Here is a 19,082-nt window from a genome sequence, read left to right as displayed (position 1 = left end):
GCCATATTTCCATTGAAGGCTTTTTGCTGTGTAATTGGACATTGTCTGTCTGTCTGTCTGTCTTGTTTCCTCATAGGTAGTTTATGTATTTAATTTTATTAACTTGCATGTAAAATGTGTGATTTTTTTTTTTTAGTTACTGCCATCTAATTTGGGAAGACCTATTTTATTATGTCTTTTTTTTTCTTTTATAATCTTTGAAGTTGAGGAAATCCTTGAACAAGCAGACTATCTGTATGAAAGTGGAGAAACAGAAAAACTTTATCAGTTGCTAACCCAGTACAAAGAAAGGTAAGGAATATATGATAGGCATAGCTCTGAGGCTTCTTCAGAATCTCATAATCTTTTTTTCTTTTAAATTTATGGTGCTGTTATGTTACACCCTTGCTTGGCATTTTCATTCAAGGTTGACATTCTACCACTTCTGGCTTTTTGCTGGTTAATGGGAGCTAAGAGTCTTTTGGATTTGTCTGAGTTGGCTAGCTTAAAACCAAGATCTTTAGATCTCAGCCATGTGAGTAGCAAGAGTTACAGGTGTGAGTTATCAGCACCCAGATCAGTTATGGAGCTTGAACTCCAGGCCTGGGCGCTGTCCTTGAGCTCTTTCACTCAAGGCTAGAATTCCACCATTTTGAGCCACAGCACCATTTCCTGTTTTCTGGTGTTTAACTGGAGATAAGAGTTTCACAGACTTTTCTGCCCTGGCTGGCTTTGAACTGCAATTCTCACATCTCAGCCTCCTGAGTAGCTAGGGTTACAGGTGTGAGCCACCAGATCCCAGCTTGAAATCTTTTTAGTTGTGTTTTTTTTTTCTTTAATATAACATTTTTTTTTGAAATTTACATTATAAGCTAGTTCTTACATTAAGCAAAGCAGAAGTGCTACATGAATCTCATTGATTAGGTAAAGATGCTTCTGCTTAAGAATACTGGAATGTTGAACTCTTTTTTTTTTTCTATTTTTTTGACTCATGCAAGTTATCACTAAGTGTACCTCACCTATCTATATAGATTATTCCATATTTCTCCTATTTTAAGCTAATTCCTTATTATAAAAATTAAATGAATTTATGGAGATTTGAGATGATTATATGCCACCATTGAATGGTAGCTGTGTTTCGAAACTATTTTTGAGAGAACCGTTTTTGAGAGAAACTGAACAAATATAGCCTTTTTGCATTTTTAGTACTAGACTACATGGTTGGTCTAGAAGATCAATATATAGTACTTTTTTGGAAGGTAGAGATGGAGGAAGACTGGGCCCTATAAAATAAGTCATTCAGACTCAGTGGCACTTCCAGATACCTCATTTACCTCAGTTCCTAATCTAGCAATTGTGATTTATTTGTCAACTACCTTTGCTAGATCCCAAAAGCCAGTTTTCTGTGCCAAACACATAAATTTTACTCCCTAGCTATATATAGGAATCATTTCTTCATTCCATCTTTGAGATGGTGGTTGGGTATGTTGTAGTCATTATAGTGATAACTTACATGCTGTAGAGTTCAATTACTCCATTTTCTTTCTTTCTTTTTTTTTTTTTTGGTCTGTACTGGGATTGAACTCTGGGCCTGGGCCTTGTCCTTGAGCTCTTCAGCTCAAGGCTACTGCCCTACCCTTTGAGCCACAGCACCACTTCTGGTTTTCTGGTGGTTAATTGGAGATGAGTCTCGTGGACTTTAGAGCCCAGGCTGGCTCTGAACCTTGATCCTCAGATCTTCACCTCCTAAGTAGCTAGGACTACAGGCATGAGCCACTGGGCCCAGCCAGTTACTCCATTCTCATTAAATAGTGTACTATTTTACTTTTAACCTTTTATGCAAATGCTGATATATTGCCTAAAAATAAAGAATTTAAGCTTTTAGACTATTTTAAGTTGTGATTACTTAGTAGCCATTTTTTAAATATGATTATGTTTCAGCAGCAGATAGGTGTGCGTGCGTGCGTGCGTGTGTGTGTGTGTGTGTGTGTTTGTGATGGGGTTTGAATTCAAGGCCTGGGCTCTTTCCCTTAAGGCTATAGCTCTCTTTCATTTTAAGCCACAGCTCCACTTGTGGTTTTCTGGTGGTTCATTGAAAATAAGAGCCTCACAGACTTTCCTGCCCAGGCTGTCTTTGAACTGCAATCCTCAGCTCTTACTTCCTGAGTAGCTTGGATTTCAGGTGAGAGATACCAGTGTCTGGTGAAGGAGTCTAGTGCACTTATTTGAAATAAGCTACGCATCATGGTATTCAAACATAAGACTTTCTTTGAGATTACATGATAGTGAATCATTTATTTATTAGATGTACCTGTCATTTACCTGTTTTGTGCCTGGTGTTTTATGAGGCTATTGATTTGGTAGTTTTGTTTTTTTTAGAGCATAAGTCCATCATAAATTGTTTATTTTATCGTATTCTCTGAAGCAGTGAATTACTTGAAGCATAGTGCTAGTGAGCTCAGTCTTCGAGTTACATGTTGAGAGGACAAGGGTTTAGAGAGCTCAATTGAAGATGTTTTCTCAGGAAGTCAGTATTTTAGACATTGTAGATAATGCATATCTATGAATAATATTGAAAATTTTAATGGGAAGTTTTACCAAATAAAAAGCTTCAGGAAAGAAAAGAATAAATTAACATTTTTAATAATAGTGTCTGATACATTGCTTCCTGTGTCCTAATTAAGCAAAAAGTCCATTTATTAATGATATGGCCTTAACAATTTTAAATGTAAATTAAAATGTTCATTTTGTGTTTTGTTTCAAATTAGTGAAGATGCAGAGTTACTGTGGCGTTTGGCACGGGCCTCACGTGATATAGCTCAGCTTAATAGGACTTCGGAAGAGGACAAAAAGCTTTTGATCTATGAAGCTTTAGAGTATGCAAAAAGAGCACTAGAAAAAAATGAGTCAAGTTTTGGTGCTCATAAGGTGAGTTGGCCTTAGTGGTCTATTGGTCTGTACTTACTAATTTACAGAGGAGACGAAACAGCTCTACATTACCCGGTGCGGTGCAGTGACTCAGGCCTGTAATCCTAGCTACTCAGGAGGCTGAGATCTGAAGATCAGGGTTCAAAGTCAGCCCGGACATGAAAGGACCTGAGAATCTTATCTCCAGTTAACCTCTAGAAAATAGAAAGTGGGGCTTGGCTCAACAGGTAGGGCGGTAGCCTTGAGCTGTAGAGCTCAGGAACAATCCCCAGGCCCAGGGGTAGGGTGGTAGCCTTGAGCTAAAGAGCTCAAGGACAGCATCCAGGCCCAGAGTTCAAGCCCCATGACCCACAAAACAAACAAAACAGCTCTACATTAAAGTAGGAAAGAAATTTATTTTTCCAGTATTTTATCAAAATGTGGTTATGAGTATGTAAGACAAATTATTATTATCATTTTGGGGGACTGCAAGAGTTTGAACTCAGGGCTTGGGTACTGTCCCTGAAATTTTTGGTCAAGGCTAGCACTCTACCACTTGAATCACAGTTCTATTTCAAACATCCTGAACAGGTAAATCTATAGGCACTTCCTTGGCATAACCTCCCTAAGTGTGAAAGGACACACTGTGTGTGTGTGTGTGTGTGTGTGTGTGTGTACAGGTGTGTGCATTTAGCTATTGTTAGGACTGTCTTTGTAAGTTTCATTTAGGTTATCTTGTTTTCTTGCTTTGAGTTTCTAAATCCTTTCTGATTTTCTTTCTTTTTTGTGTGTGTCAGTCATGGGACTTGAACTTTGGGCCTGGGTGTTCAGCTTCAGGCTACCACCCTACCCCTTGAGCCACAGCCCCACTTCCAGTTTTCTGGTGGTTAATTGGAGTTGAGAGTCTCACAGACTTTAGTACCTGGACTGGCATGGAACTTATCCTCAGATCTCAACCTCCTCAGTAATTAGGATTATAGGCATGAGCCACAGCACCTGGCTCTTTTATGATTTTCTATAATTTATTGAGAAGGAAGTGTTGCAATCTTCAAGTATATTTGTAGATTTGTTGACTTCTGTTTGCAATTCCATTAGGTTTTTTATTAAAACTTTTTATTAAAATTGAGTTTTTACATCATATTTCAAATGTCATGTTTTGCAGTCAAGTACTCAAGAAAAATATATGTAATCACAAGAGTCAACACTTGTATTGTTTAGATCTAATACCCACATATCCAGAAGACCATGCACCATTTTTGTGTATGTGTGGGGGGTGAGGGGGTCATGGGACTTGAACTTGGCCTGGGCACTGTCCCTGAATTCTTCAGCTCAAGGCTACCACCCTACCCTGGGCCTGGGCGTTGTCCCTGAGGTCTTTAGTTCAAGGATACCCCTACCCTTGAGCCAAGCCCCACTTTTCTAGAGGTTGATTGGAGGTAAGAGTCTCAGGTTGTTTTGTGCCTGGGCTGGTTTTGAATCTTGATCCTCAGATCTCAGCCTCCTCAGTAGCTATGATTACAGGTGTGAGCCACTACAGGAGGTGACCATGCACCTTTTGTTCCTTTGGTCTTGGCTTATCTCACTCAACATGATTTGCTCTAGTTCCATCCACTTCCCAGTGAATACAGTCATTTTATCTTGTCTGGTAGCTATGTAGAATTCTATTGTATATATGTTCCACATTTTTTGTGTCTATCATTTTTAGTGGGGCATCTGGCTATTGTGAAGAGTGTAGCAATGAACAGGCTGAGCAGGTGTCCTAATCATATCTTGAGTCATGTTACTCAGGGTAGATGCCCAGGGGTGGTATGGCTGGATCACAGGGAAGGTCTATGTTTAGTTTTTTGAGGAACCCCCAAACTGCCTTCCAGAATGGTTGTACTAGTTTACATTCCCACCAGCAATGCAGTAGGGTTCCTCTTTCTTCAGATCCTCACCAGAATTTGTTGTCTGAACTCAGAATATTGGCCATTCTGATTGGGGTAAGGTGGTATCTTAGGGTTGTTTTTATTTGCACTTCCTTTATAACCATGGATGATAAGCATTTTCTCATATGTTTCTTTGCCATTTTTATGTCTTTCTCTGATAAGTCTCTCTTTAGTTCCCTTGCCCGTTTTTCGATTGGTTTGTTGGGTGTGTGTGTGGGGGGGGAGTTAGTCTCTTAAGTTCCTTGTAGATATTGTATATTAAACCTTTGTCTGGTATATTGTTGGTAAATATCTTTTCCCAGTTGGTTAAGTGTCTTTCTACTTCAGTAGCTATGCCCTTGTCTGTGCAGAAACTTTTCATTTTTAGGTAGTCACATTTGCCGAGTCTCTCTCCGATCTCTCGTGACCCTGGGACTCTGTTCAGGAAGTTTTTGCCTGTGCCTATGAGTTCCAGTGTCCCTTCTACTCTGTAGTGTAGCAGTTTCAGGTCTGATATTGAAGTCTTTGATCCATTTTGAGTTAATGTTTGTACATGGTGACAATTCAGGATCAACTTTTAGTTTTCTGCATGTGCTGCCCAGTTTTCCCAGCACCAATAATTAAAGAGGCCATGTTTATTCCACTGTGTATCTCTGGCTCCTTTGTCGAATATAAGTTGACTATAAGTATGTGGTTTCATTTCTGGATCTTCTATTCTGTTCCATTGATACTCTGATCTACTTTCAAATCAGTACCATGCTGTTTTTGTTATTATGGCTCTATAGTAGAGTTTGAAGTCTGCTTTTTTTGCCTAGAATTGCTTTGGCTATTCTAGGTCTTTTGTTGTTCCATATGAATTTTTGGATTATTTTCTCTATTTTAGTAAAGAATATCCTTGGGATTTTGATGGGGATCACATAGAAATTCTATATTAGTTTTGGCAGTATGACCATTTTCACAATGTTTTTTCTCCTTATCCAGTAGTATGAGAGGTCTTTCCATTTCCTAGTATCCCCTTTAATTTCTCTCTTTAGACTTTTATAGTTTTCATTAAATCATTCCTTTATATCTTTGGTTAGGTTAATTTCTAAATGTTTTATTCTTTTTGTGGCTATGCAATTCCATTACTTTTTACAAGTGCTATTATAAACATTTAGGAATGTTACTTTCTTGGTAAATGACTTCCTTATAAGGTTATCAAATTAAATATTTTAAAAATTATCATTACAGCATGGTGGCTCACACCTGTAATCCTAGCTTTTCAGGAAGATCTGAGGATCTCTGTTCAAAGCCAGCCCAGGCACTAAATTCCAATTAACCATCAGAAAACTGAAAGTGGCGCTGTGGCTGAACGGGTAGGGTGGTAGCCTTGAGCTGAAGAGCTCAGGGATAATGCCCAGTCCCAGAGTTCAAGTCCCACAATGGACCCCCCCCAAAAAAATTTTACCATTACAAAACCACCCTCATGGGCCGGGAGTTTGGCCTAGTGGTAGAGTGCTTGCCTAGTATGCACGAAGACCCGGGTTCGATTCCTTGGTACCACATACATAGAAAAAAAAAGCCAGAAGTGGTGCTGAGCCTCAAGTGGTAGAGCTTTAGCCTTGAGAAAGTCCAAGGACAGTGCTTAGGCCCTGAGCTCAAGCCCAGGACTGGCAAAAAAAAAAAAAAATAAGCATTGATTTATTTTGATGTATATTATTCTGTTCTTTGCCAGTCCTGGGGCTTAATTTCAGGGCCTGAGCCCTGTCCTTGGGCTTACTCAAGGCTAGAGCTCTACCCCTGGAGCCACAGGCTTTTTCTGTGTATGTGATACTGAGGAATCAAACCTGGGTCTTTGTGCACGCCAGGCAAGCACTCTACCACTCGGCTAAACTCCTGGCCCCTTGTTTTGTTTTCTTGTAGTTCTCAGGGCTTTGGACTTGCTAGGCAAGTATTCTTTCTACCACTTGAGCTATGCCCATTGCATTTAATTTGCTTTTCAGAGTTTTCTTGTTAACTTTACCTGGACTAGACTTGGACTGAGATCCTTCTACCTTTTCCTCCTGAGTAGCTGGCTTCCTAGGCATGTCTCACCTTGACTTTGGGGCTGTGGGGAATGTTACAATTTACAATTATATAATGGCATGTATGTCAAAGAAGAGGTGATTCCCACAAAAGAGAGTGAATAGTTATAAAGATGTCATTCATTTATAAATTTTTCTAAATGTATAATCAAACCATAAACATGACTTACTATCTTCTTGTTGTATTGACAGCTTTCTTGGAAAATTGAGTACTTTTTACTCTGTAATGTCATGTTTTCTACAAACATATCCTATTCTATTCCTTAGTTTCTAGAGGGCCATGTTCACATTTTGTCTACATTTTATAGTTTTATGCCCAGTAATTTCTTGCTAAATGACAACTAAAGAATAAACACTCATCTAACTGTTCTTTGTTCTAAATGGAATACTCAGAGTATTACTTGCCCTTTTTTTTTTTTTCCTACTTCAGTGGTATGCAATCTGCATAAGTGATGTTGGAGATTACGAAGGCATCAAGGTTAAAATTGCAAATGCCTACATTATCAAGGAGCATTTTGAGGTACTGATGAATTATTGAAGTTCATACATTTAAAAGAAATCAATACTTTTCTGATTAGGTTTATTTTAGTACTCAATTACTATATACTACAAAACCTTAAATTTAAGCCGGGAGTGGTAGCTCATGCCTATAATCCTAGTTACTCAGGAGGCTGAGATCTGAGGATTGCCTTCAAAGCTGGCCCATAAACTAAAGTCACTAAAGTTCGTGAGACTCATCTCCAATTAATCATTAGAAAACCAGAAGTGGCACTGTGGGTCAAGGGGTAGGGCCTTAAGCTGAAGAGCTTAGGGACAGCGCCCAGGCCCAGGGGTAGAGTGGTAGCCTTGACTAAAGAACCCACGCCCAGAGTTCAAGCCCCACAACTGACCAAAACAAAAACAAAAGCAAAACTTGAATTTAATAACCTACAGCTGGATATGTTGGCCTTTGTCTGCAGTTCTAGATACTTGAAGAAACTGAGGCATGAGGATAGTTTGAATCTAGGTTTCTGGGTCAGCATGGACAACAAAATGTCTCTCCCTCACTCTGCCTCTCTTTCTTTCTCTCTCAGCTCTTCCCCCTCTTGCCCCTCTCTCCCTCTTTCCCTCTGCCTCTCTCCCTCCCCCTTTCTCTCTCCCTCCCCCCCCCCCTCTCTCCCAGCTTTTTCTTAGTAGTTTACTAGAGATAAGAGTCTCACAGACTTCTGTGCAACTTCGTGGCTTACAGTGATGACTTACTATTTTCCTATAATTTTTTGAGCTGAGTGCAGTAGCACTTCTGCCTTGATTGATACTGCCTGTTGTTCAAGATAACCTTCTAGCAATAGGAGGCAGAGAGTGTGAAGATAGTAGTTTAAAAACCAGTCTGGGTGAAAAGTTAGTGATAAGCCATTTCATCCAGTAGCTAGGTATGATGTGTCACACCTATCATCCAAACTAAAAATAAATGTAAGATATAAAGCCTAAAATAAGCTTAAAAATCCCAGCTTAAGGAAGATTGAAGTCCAGACCAGCCTGGGTATAAATGGTATATACAATACACAAATTGTCTAGATCTGGAAAAAATGGCTTAGGCAGTAAAGCGTCTGCCTCGCCAGCTCAAAGCCTTAAGTTCAAAACCTAGTACCAACAAAACGAGGGAAAATGCTGCTTATTAAAATTCATGGTTGAATTTTGTAAATCATGACTTTTAAGAAAAAATACTATGCACTTATTGCTATTTGGAAAATAAATGAGTAATTTATTTATTTTAATTCCTCAATAGAAAGCAATTAAGCTGAACCCAAAAGATGCAACCTCAATTCACCTTATGGGTATTTGGTAAGAAATTTTTCTTTATATTTCAGTGCTGTTTAGTATGCACTTATTTATTTTGTAATGTTATACAAAGTAAAATGTAATACTGAAGAATAATAACAACAGTTTGGTGAATCACTAAGTATCATTGTTATATATTGGTACACTATTCTTACTTGCCATGTTAAGTGAAACTAGATTCATCTACCTACAGAAATACAGAAGGATGCATCAAGCAGGTCCTTGCACCTTCAAAATATGTCAGATGTAGACTCGATTTATCTGAGGAACAATATACTGTTCAATTTTCAGAATTACCTTGGGTCTAAAATGTGTCATTATTTTGTTGATATGAAGGTAAATAAATGTTAGATATCTGTCGTTCAAAGACTGTTTTTGTTTTTGGTCGTAGGGCCTGGGCACTGTCCCTGAGTTTTTATATTCAGCTAGTACTCTACCACTTTTTGCCACAGTGCCTCTTCTGGTTTTCTAGTGGAAAACAGGAGATAAGATTCTCAAGGACTTTCCTACCCAGGCTGACTTTGAACTGCTATCCTCGGATCTCAGTTTGCTTAGATTACAGGCATGAACCACCAGTGCCTAGCTTCAAAGAATCTTTTTTTTTTTTTTTTTTTGCCAATCCTAGGGCTTGAACTCAGAGCCTGGGAACTGTTCAAAGAATCTTTTGAGTAACAAGTTTCCAGTGTTTCCTTTGGCTATCATCAGCAAAGCTAAATATTGTTTTCTAACTTGGGTAATAATGCTCCTGTCAGACTTTTTAAAGTACAGCCTAAAGGATATTAAATTATTGATGATCAATAATAGAGAGGTAATCAGGAAACAAATATGAAGTATGCCCTCTTTCTCAACAAGTTCAGTCTATAGACAAATATTCAACACATTTTTCTATTTATTTCAGAAAGTTATAAATATTTTTGGATGTTAACTTGCATTACTCCTTTAAAAATAGGCTAAAATTATTTAGTTTTTTTTAAGTCTTTTTTTTGCCAGTCCTGGGCTTGGGCTCAGGGCCTGAGCTTTGTCCTTGGGTTTTCTCAAGGCTAGAGCTCTACCACTTGAGCCACAGTACCACTGCTGTCATTTTTTTCTATGTATGTGGTACTGAGGAATTGAACTCAGGTATTGGTCCATGTAAGGCAAGCACTGTACTGCCAGGCCAAACTCCCAGCCCGTTGAGTAAGTTTTGAGTAAGTTCTTTTTAAGTTTTTCAGTAATTTTATTGAGCAAGTTTCTTTTTAACATTGAATTAAAAAAAAGGTGGCGGGGGGGGGGGGGGAAATGAACCAGGTTTGGTGGCACACAAATCTGAGCGCTTGGGAAACAAAGACAGGTCAACAGTGAGTTCAAAACTTGCAGCCTTTGCCTTTCAATAAAAAGAAAGAAGTATACTTAGGCAGCTATTGGTCCAAGACTAGCCCTGAACACTGCTTGAGATCCTGTCCAAGAGAAAATTAACTCATTTTAAAGGAGGGATGCAAATGTTGCTCACACGGAAGCGCCATCTGCCTGGAAGTCCCGAGTTCAAATGTCATACTGCCACAAAAGAGAAAGTAAACCAAACATACAGCCAATGACCCTGTCTGAACACCTGGTGTGAAGTCAGCACTTGGTGGTAGATGATATATATATATATTTTTTATATTTTTTATTGTAATTAATAAAGGGGTTACATGATCTTTTCCAGATAGAAAGTGCATTAATTCACATATATTGATACCCTTTCACATGTCTTGGTACCCATTACCCTCCCCTCCATCCCTCCCCCCCCCGTCTTGGTTTCCCCCCCTTCCCTATCCAATTTCAAATAACCAAATACAAATAAATCCAATATATCAGATAACAAAGTGAGATACTGTAAAAATATGAGATAACCAAGGGACAGCAAAAGAGATGAGAGATAACATAGTATATTAAGGACAACAATCATTCATTATATGGCTTTTGTTTCAATATCCTGGAGGTTTTTTCAATTAGCTCCATACTATATGGCCTTATGTATCAAGGTTTTGCTCTATTGCAAATCTCTGCTAGTAGAGCTCAAGGTTTCTACTGATTATGACAAATGAGGGAAACCATTGAGCATAAGTTCCTTTGAGTCTGGCTTACTTCACTTAATATGATTTTCCTAACAGATTTCCTAACAAATGGGGCAATGTCGTTTTTTCTGACAGCAGCATAGAATTCCATTGTGTACAAATACCACAACTTGTTGATCCATTCATCAACTGAGGGACATCTAGGTTGGTTCCATATTTTTGCTATGGTGAATAATGCTGCAATGAACATTGTTGTGGTAGTGGATTTAGTATGCCCTAGTTTCTGGATGGCTGGGTAAATGCCAAGTAGTGGAATTGCTGGGTCATAGGGGAGCTCTATGTTTAGCCTTTTGAGGCACTGCCACACTGCTTTCCATAGTGGTTGAATGAGTTTGCACTCCCACCAACAGTGCAGTAGTGATCCCTCCTGGCCACATCCCCTCCAGCATCTGTTGTTATTCGTTTTCCTGATCCTGGCCATTCTAACTGGAGTGAGGTGGAATCTTAGAGTTGTTTTGATTTGCATTTCTTTTATGACCAGAGATGTTGAGCATTTCTTCGTGTGTCTATAGGCCATTTTTGTTTCTTCTTCAGAGAAAACTCTCTTTAAGTCTTTGGCCCATTTTTTAATGGGATGGTTGTTACTTTGGAGATTAGTTTTGGAGTGATTCAATTTTTTGAGCTGTTGATATATTTTAGATATGAGGCCTTTGTCCGTTGTTTGGTTGGTGAAGATGTTCTACCACTCTGTAGGCTTCTAATTAATTTACTAGCTATGTCCATTGCCATACAAAAGCTCTGCAGTTTAATGCAGTCCCACTTATCCAGCCTTTCTCTTATTTGCTGTGATTCTTGGTCCTTATTAAGAGAGTTTTGACCTGTGCCAAGGAGGCCTAGTGTATCTCCTATTCCTTCTTGTAAAGTTTTCAGTGTGTCAGCTTTTACCTCCAGGTCTTTGATCCATTTGGAGTTAATTCTAGTGCAGGGTGACAAAGAAGGATCCAACTTTAGTTTTCTGCAGGTGCTTAACTGGTTATGCCAGTCCTGGGCTTGGGTTCAGGGCTTGAGCACTGTCCTTGGACTTTCTCAAGGCTAGCACTCTACCACTTGAGCCTCAGCACCACTTCCAGCTTTTTTTTGCTATGTATGTGGGGTACCGAGGAATCGAACCCGGGTCTTCATGCATGCTAGGCAAGCACTCTACCACTAGGCCAAACTCCTGGCCTGTGATATGTTGTTTTATCATTACTTGAACTGTTGTTTACTACTTACATTTAATTGTAAAATGCATACAAATACTATATCAAGTCAGTCTCCATCATGGGTTAATAACTTTTTTTCTACCAAAGGCCATTTGACTGTTTGTAACATCACTAGGGGAAGAACAAAATGATCAATACAGGCAGATAGCAGAGGGTAGCCAAGGAGAAGCATAGTGACACTGCTGTCAGGTATCTAATGATTTTACATGCCCTGTTAATTCATTATGAATATTAGCCAGTTGGATATATATATATATAAAGTATCTGTTTTTTAAAGGATTTCTTTTATATCTTAAAAAGTTTAGTTCTTTTAAACTAAAAATAAGAGGTAGTTTTTGAATATATAATATTGGTTTATTTTCCTCTATAGGTGCTACACATTTGCTGAAATGCCCTGGTATCAAAGAAGAATTGCTAAAATGCTGTTTGCAACTCCTCCTAGTTCCACCTATGAGGAGGTAGTGTGATGCCCTTTGTTAAATTAGTACTGATTTCTTACTGCAGCATATGCAGCGCGTTCAACAGTACTCATACATACGGCATATGGAGCTCTGATTCAGTGAGGGACTTGAGCAAGTTTCTAATGATCCAGTGCAACTATCCTATCACAAAGACTTAATACTTATTATCCAGGACTGGTGAGTGCTTTTTTTCCCCCTTTAGGCCAGTGGCTGGTAATTTTGGTATATTGTCAACTTATATAGCTCATGGCAAAAATCTGCCTTCCTTTTCTACTTCATTTATTTTATATAAAAGCCAAGAACAAGAAGTAACAGCATGTTACCCAGTATATTTCATGTATTCTAAAAAAATAACAAAGACGAGAATGTGTCTGAATTGCAAATATTACAACTTTTAATAAAAACATGAAAAGCTCATCTCTATTTTCAAGGCCTTTTGCATTTCATATTAAGAATAAAATTTAAGGGACTTCCTTTGTTTTTATTCATTGTTGATACTCAGAATAAAACCAGGGCTTGTGCATTGAATTCAGGTTCATAATACAGTTTCAATAATGGACTTTAAAAAAATTGATATGTGCGCAGCCTCACCACTGTAATCCTAGATACTCAGGAGACTGAGATCTGAGGATCATGGTTCAAAGCCAACTCAGGCACTAAAGACAGTGAGATTCTAACTTCTCCAATTAACCACCAGAAAACCGGAAGTGGTGCTGTGGCACAAGGGTAGCCTTGAACTGAAGAGGTTAGGCACAGCACCCAAGCCTGGAGTTCAAGACATGCAACTAATTAAAAAAAAGAAAGAAAATTGATATAGGAGTTAAAAATGTGACTCAGAGCACCCATGTAGTATGTGCAAGGTTCTTGGCTCTGCCTGAAGCACTCCACCAAAAAGGAAAAAGAAAAAAAAAATCAAAAAGTACAATCAGTATTTTGTTGAGTAAATTCAGCTTCATAGTAGGAGCCACTGTTAGGATTTAATACTAAAGACAAAATAGCTATGTTGCACATATTATTTCTGTCCCTTCAGCACATGACAGGCTGGTTTTTTTCTTGTTCTTAGCACTGGGCTTGACCTTGGCCTTGCTCATCTTGCTTCCTCAACTGGTATTCTAACACTTGAGCAATGATTTCATCATTTTTGCTGGAGCCAGTCTCATAGACTTTTCTGCCTGGGCAGCCTTAAATTGCAATCCTTTAGGTCTTAGTGTCCTGATTAGCTAGTACTCAGAGTTGCACATGACAATTTGCAACACTGTAAGTCACAATGAAATTATTACGGAAGTGGTCCACATATAATCTTACTTGATAATTTAACAGAGTGTGTTCAGTTTGCTTTGTAAATACCCCCACTTGCCTAAAATCAAGAGGTTTTGTTTCAAGGCTTAATTTCTCCCAAGGCTACTTTTTTTTTTAAACAGGAAACTCTGAATCAACTTTATGAGCATTTTTCTTATTGCAAATTGAGTAGCAAAGTAAATGTTAGGGAATAATTCATTCTTAAGAATAGAGGGAGAATTCATAATAAGAAAAGAACAGTTCTGCAAAAACAAATAACAACCATAAATTTATATTTTCTCTTAAATAAACCTCAGTATTTATAAATAAAAATGAATACAACTGTAAGGAATGATTTCTTTTTGGCAGTACTGAGATTTGAATTCCATTGCTTGAGTTCAGTTGCATTCTACCAAGGAGCCAGACCTCAAACCTCAAGCCTTGGTTCTTTTTTTGTTGTTGTTGTTTTTGTTTTTACTAATTATTTTAAATTAAGGTCTTCCGTTCAGCCTGAGTCTACATGTGAATTGCAAGTCTACTATTTTATACTCCTATAGTAGCTGGGATAACAAATGCCTGCCACTACACCTAGCTTCTTCCACTGACATAATGTCTTGAAAACATCTTTGCCTGGATTGGCCTATAACTTTGTTCTTCTCAATCTCTGATCTCCCATGTAGCTGGGATGACAGGCCTGTTGCCACACACCCCCCCACACAAACCTCAGTTCAAAGCCTGGCCCTCAACTATGATCTTCCAGATATTCATATCCCAAAGGTGTAGGATTATAGGTATGAGCCACTATCCAAGGCTACTTTTGTAGTAGGTATTTGGGACTACCTTTTTTTCCTCCTGTTTGCTTTCTTACTGTGTTTTACTCCAAGAGCCTGAGTTGGAATTTGGTCACTTAAACAAATTAATAAGATACACCAACTGTCTTTTGAAAAAAACAAGTGTTGGGGCCGGGAGTTTGGTCTAGTGGTAGGGTGCTTGCCTAGCATGCACAAAGATCCGGGTTTGAGTCCTTGGTACCACATACATAGAAAAAAGCTGAAATTGGTGCTGAGCTCAAGCCCAGGACTGGCCAAAAAACCCCCAAAAATGTGTTGTAACAGGTGTAAAAGGGTGCGGGCCATCTTATTGTCAGCTATTGAGTTGATCATTATTTTAGGATCGTTTACTTACTCATATGTAATGTAGGAATAGGTCTTCGAGAATATACTTAAAAAAAATTGAGGCTGGGAGTTGGCTTAGTGGTGAAAGTGCTTGCCTAGCATGCATGAAGACCCAGGTTCGATTCCTTGGTACCACATACATAGAAAAAAAAGCCAGCAGTGGTGCTGAGGCTCAAGTGGTAGAACTCTAGCCTTGAGAAAGTCCAAGGACAAGGGCTCAGGCCCTGAGCTCAAGCCCAGGACTGGCAAAAAAAAAAAAAATTGAGTGTACTCTAATCTTCATTTTGTTTTTAACAGGCTTTGGGCTACTTTCACAAGGCAGAACAAGGTAATAATTTTGATTTTGCATATTGATATAGTTTAAATTGTATGACTACTGAGACATATATAGGAATCTTTTGTGCCTGTACTGAATAGGAATTTTTAAAACACAGGTACAAGTTGTTAATTTTTTTGTAATAGATACTGTAAAATAATGCCCTTGTCTATATTTGACAAAAGTCACTTAAATAATAAACCACTCCAGTTCTGGAATGGTCCATTTATGTAATTTAGCTTTTTCAGAGTGAGAGATGATTACTTAGGCCTTGAGGTTTTACCACTTGAAAGTATGCTCTACTCCTCTACCTTCTCTTTTGAAAGGTGGCTTCTTTGACAACTTGACTATCTTGTTTGAGGATATAGCTAACTAGAGGCACTTAAAATGACAGTTCTGGCTTTAAACTATGCAGATATTTAGTGTGTTGGAAAAATATTGTATTCTTTTGCAAGTTTCAGTTTTTCACTTTATAGAACAATAAGCCCTATTAAATTTTTACTGTGTGTCTTAAACATTTATCCTTTTCAAAATATTGGTACAGTGGTTGTAGTCCAGTGGCATATAGGTCGCCTAGCATGCATGAGGCTGTTGGTTCCAACCCCAGCACCAGAAAAAAGAGATACCAAATATACCACAGAAACCACTGCTGAGGCCAGGCACCAGTGATTCATGCCCATAATCTACTCAGCAGATGTGAAATGTATGAGTATAAATTTGTAGCCTCGGCAGACAAATCCTTGAGACTATTTCCAATTAACCAGTGAGATTCCAAAAGTGGAAGCATGAAAAGACTGAGAGTATAAAGCTCTGAAAATGAAGCTCCAGAACCAGCCCAAGGCATGCTCATGTACACACACCACACACACCAATGCAGTTATGCTTCCATAAGATTTAATCACAAGAAAAACGAACCATACTGTCTGTTATATTTGGAGCCCTGTACTCATGGACTTGTTCAAAAGTTTTAATAATTACAGTTGAGTTGGTTTTTACAAACCAACTTAAAACTAGGTGCAGTGGGACACACCTATAATTCTAGCCACAGTCCATGATCTGGTTATGGTGGTAAACACCTGTAATTGCTGATTCATGAATTCTGATATACTTTATTGCCGTGTATTCATAGCTTCTAATCACACCATTTTATGTATCACATGATTATGAATCATGGAATATAATTTTCTCAAAGTATTAAAACTGTAATTACAAAGTAAAAGGCAGACCTTTAAGAATTTAACAATTGGAAGTGCTGAAGAAAACACAGCCTTGTCTTCAATGAGTTAAAATGATCCTTGTAATATCAGTCATCCTTCACGCATCATCCTGGTGCTCACTTTCCATAAGGTTATCCAAATTCAGAAGCTCTTCCCATGTGTGTTGTACATCTCCCACCATAGCCCCTTTTCATTTAATATTTATGTGTACAAGTCTAAAAGTACAGGAAGTTAGGGCTTTTATCTTTCTAGTATAGAATATCATCTTCACTCCTAACATTGATGCTCAGCATATCTGCTGAATGAATAAGTAAAGAGATTCATGTGTCAGTGGACTTTAAAGCTAGGGAACCAGAAGTATACCAACTAGACGTAACACAAAATCTATCAAGTCAAAGAAAGCAGTTAAACAAGTATACTCATTACATTCTTTACTCTCTGGTGTCAGGGATTGAATTCGTATATAATGTGTCATGTGTTCTAACACTAAACTATACACACAGCCCCAGAAAGTATGTTTTGAATAGAGGGTCCTAGATTATTAGGAGGAAACAAATTAGTAAACCCAAGCTGAAGCAAGAGGCTCATGACTAGCATGTACTTTAGGGAGACTTACTCAGGCAAAAAGAAAAACTAATGAAATTTGAAGATCCTGTATGTAGCTTGGCTAGGCCTGGAATGCATTGTCTTCCTGCCTCAGCCTCAGGTATGCCACCATGCCCATCCTTCATGCTTCCAGTCATAGACGTCATAAAAATTACTTTTTATTAGCATACATTAGTTATACAAGGGGGGTTCCATTGTGACATTTCCACACATGTATACATTGAATCCCAATCAATTTTACCCTCTCCCCTTCCTAAAATTTCAACAGGTTTAGTTTTATACATGCAAAGTATTTCAACCATATCCATCCTCAATGCAAAATTATGGAACGTAACTTGTTTATGAAGAACTTGATGTCAGCCTGTAATAGTACATAATGATGAGACTAATCAGTATCTCCATTTTTTTGAAACATTGATCATTCTTTGTATTGTGCTTTACTTTCTAAAATCAATGTAAAAGCTGTAATCACTCTTACTATGCTGTACATCTTGCTCCTCTTAACTATGTTTTATTATTCTCCTCAGCCAGCCTACCTTTATCCTGTCCCCACCCCATTTCCAGTGATTATCCTCTCGTTTTCATAGCTCATTTGTTCATACTGTGTTCTTCAGCACTCTCCTAGTCAGCCTCTAAATTAGCACAGGTATTATCACTTAGTTGATTTTTCCATTGGCTTCTTGTTATTTTGAAGTTTGTACATCTGGTAAAGAAGGCAGGCATTTCTTCATTCTTATTGCACATGATGTTCTCTCTCCTTTTCATTATAAATTCCAAAAAAAGTAGATTTTATTCTATGTGTCTAAAACCTCTAAACATTCACCAAATGTTGATCAGACTTACATTACCATTGTGATTTCCTTTAGTCAGCAAATATACTCTGTGTGTGCGTGTGTATGTAGTAGACTTTTTTTTTTCTAGGCGCGTGTGTATGTAGTAGACTTTTTTTCTAGGCACTTGGGTTGCAGGTAGGAAAAGAGGTTTAAAAAAATAGTGGTTAGTACTGTGGCTTACATTCTTGACCAAGAGCCTCAGCTTCTTAACTATAAAATAGAAGTATCTACTTTATGCAGTTGTTAAAATGAAAAATGTATGTAATCTATATTTAGTAACAGACATTGAGCCAATGGCAATTAGTTTACAAATACTTGTTTGAAATAAGAATAGTTGAACAAAAGAAAAATGTAATATAATCACATACCACATAACTTTATTAATAGAATTTAGACACACACAAAAAATTAGACCTTTAAAAATGAGAGTAACCCTATTTCTCTTGAACTAAGTTTAATTTTCTTTCTTTTGTACAGTGGATCCAAACTTCTACAGCAAAAACTTGCTCCTTTTAGGAAAGACATACTTAAAACTAAACAACAAAAAGCTTGCTGCTCTCTGGCTAATGAAAGCCAAGGATTATCCAGCACACACAGAGGAAGATAAACAGGTAAAAAAAAAACATTTCTAGTAACTCAAGTAAGGCAGATAGGTTCATTGAGGCACTATAAACTAAAAATTTCTTTAAAAGAATAATTATCCCAACACATAATACTGTTATTGTCACTAAATATTATGACATTCTTGCTGTAATACAGAACAAATAAATCCTAAAGCATAAAATCAAAGAATGTGGTAGGAATTTAGCTAAGGGATAAAGCATTTGCTCAGGAGGCACAAGACTCTAGGTTGGTTCCACAGCATTGCAGTGGTGGAATGGTTTTGTAAGCGTCTTGTTATCACTGAAATAATTTTTTTCATATAATGTCCTATCTTGTTATTTTGGAAACTTGTAGAAACCACTCTACTTTACAAACTTAAATTTCAGAAGTTATCCTCTAACTGTACTGTTTATAAAATGTTTTTCTATTTAAGGTACAAATAGAAGCTGCTCAGTTGCTTACAGGTTTGTGACAACTAAGAATGTTCTAGAGAAGAAACATCAAGTATCTAACAAATTTTGCCTTTTCATTTACTTATAAAGATAATTTATTAAGCATAACGGTTCTGTGTCTGTTTTTCTAATGTTATAATTTAACAGGTTACATATACAAAATTCTAGG

At 37.8% G+C, this 19,082-nt stretch overlaps 1 protein-coding gene across 2 annotated transcripts in view; it reads left to right on the top strand.

Moving 5' to 3' along the window:
* Positions 1-19,021, top strand: part of Rmdn1 (regulator of microtubule dynamics 1) — a 33,649-nt gene extending 14,628 nt beyond the window's left edge. For both annotated transcript variants that reach the window (XM_090339028.1, XM_090339027.1), the window contains exons 3-10: positions 204-291; positions 2,748-2,907; positions 7,287-7,376; positions 8,622-8,677; positions 12,343-12,430; positions 15,184-15,214; positions 18,336-18,469; positions 18,895-19,021. In XM_090339028.1, the coding sequence (XP_090195154.1) occupies positions 204-291; positions 2,748-2,907; positions 7,287-7,376; positions 8,622-8,677; positions 12,343-12,430; positions 15,184-15,214; positions 18,336-18,469; positions 18,895-18,933 (686 nt within the window). In that variant the 3' untranslated portion in view covers positions 18,934-19,021. The remainder of the gene's footprint in view (positions 1-203; positions 292-2,747; positions 2,908-7,286; positions 7,377-8,621; positions 8,678-12,342; positions 12,431-15,183; positions 15,215-18,335; positions 18,470-18,894) is intronic.
* The last annotated feature ends 61 nt before the right edge of the window (positions 19,022-19,082 follow it).

The sequence above is a fragment of the Megascapheus bottae genome, chromosome 9, assembly GCF_031878675.1.
Source record: "Megascapheus bottae isolate mThoBot1 chromosome 9, mThoBot2.hap1, whole genome shotgun sequence".
Taxonomy (NCBI): Eukaryota; Metazoa; Chordata; class Mammalia; order Rodentia; family Geomyidae; genus Megascapheus; species Megascapheus bottae.
This window is presented reverse-complemented; position numbering and strand designations above follow the sequence as displayed.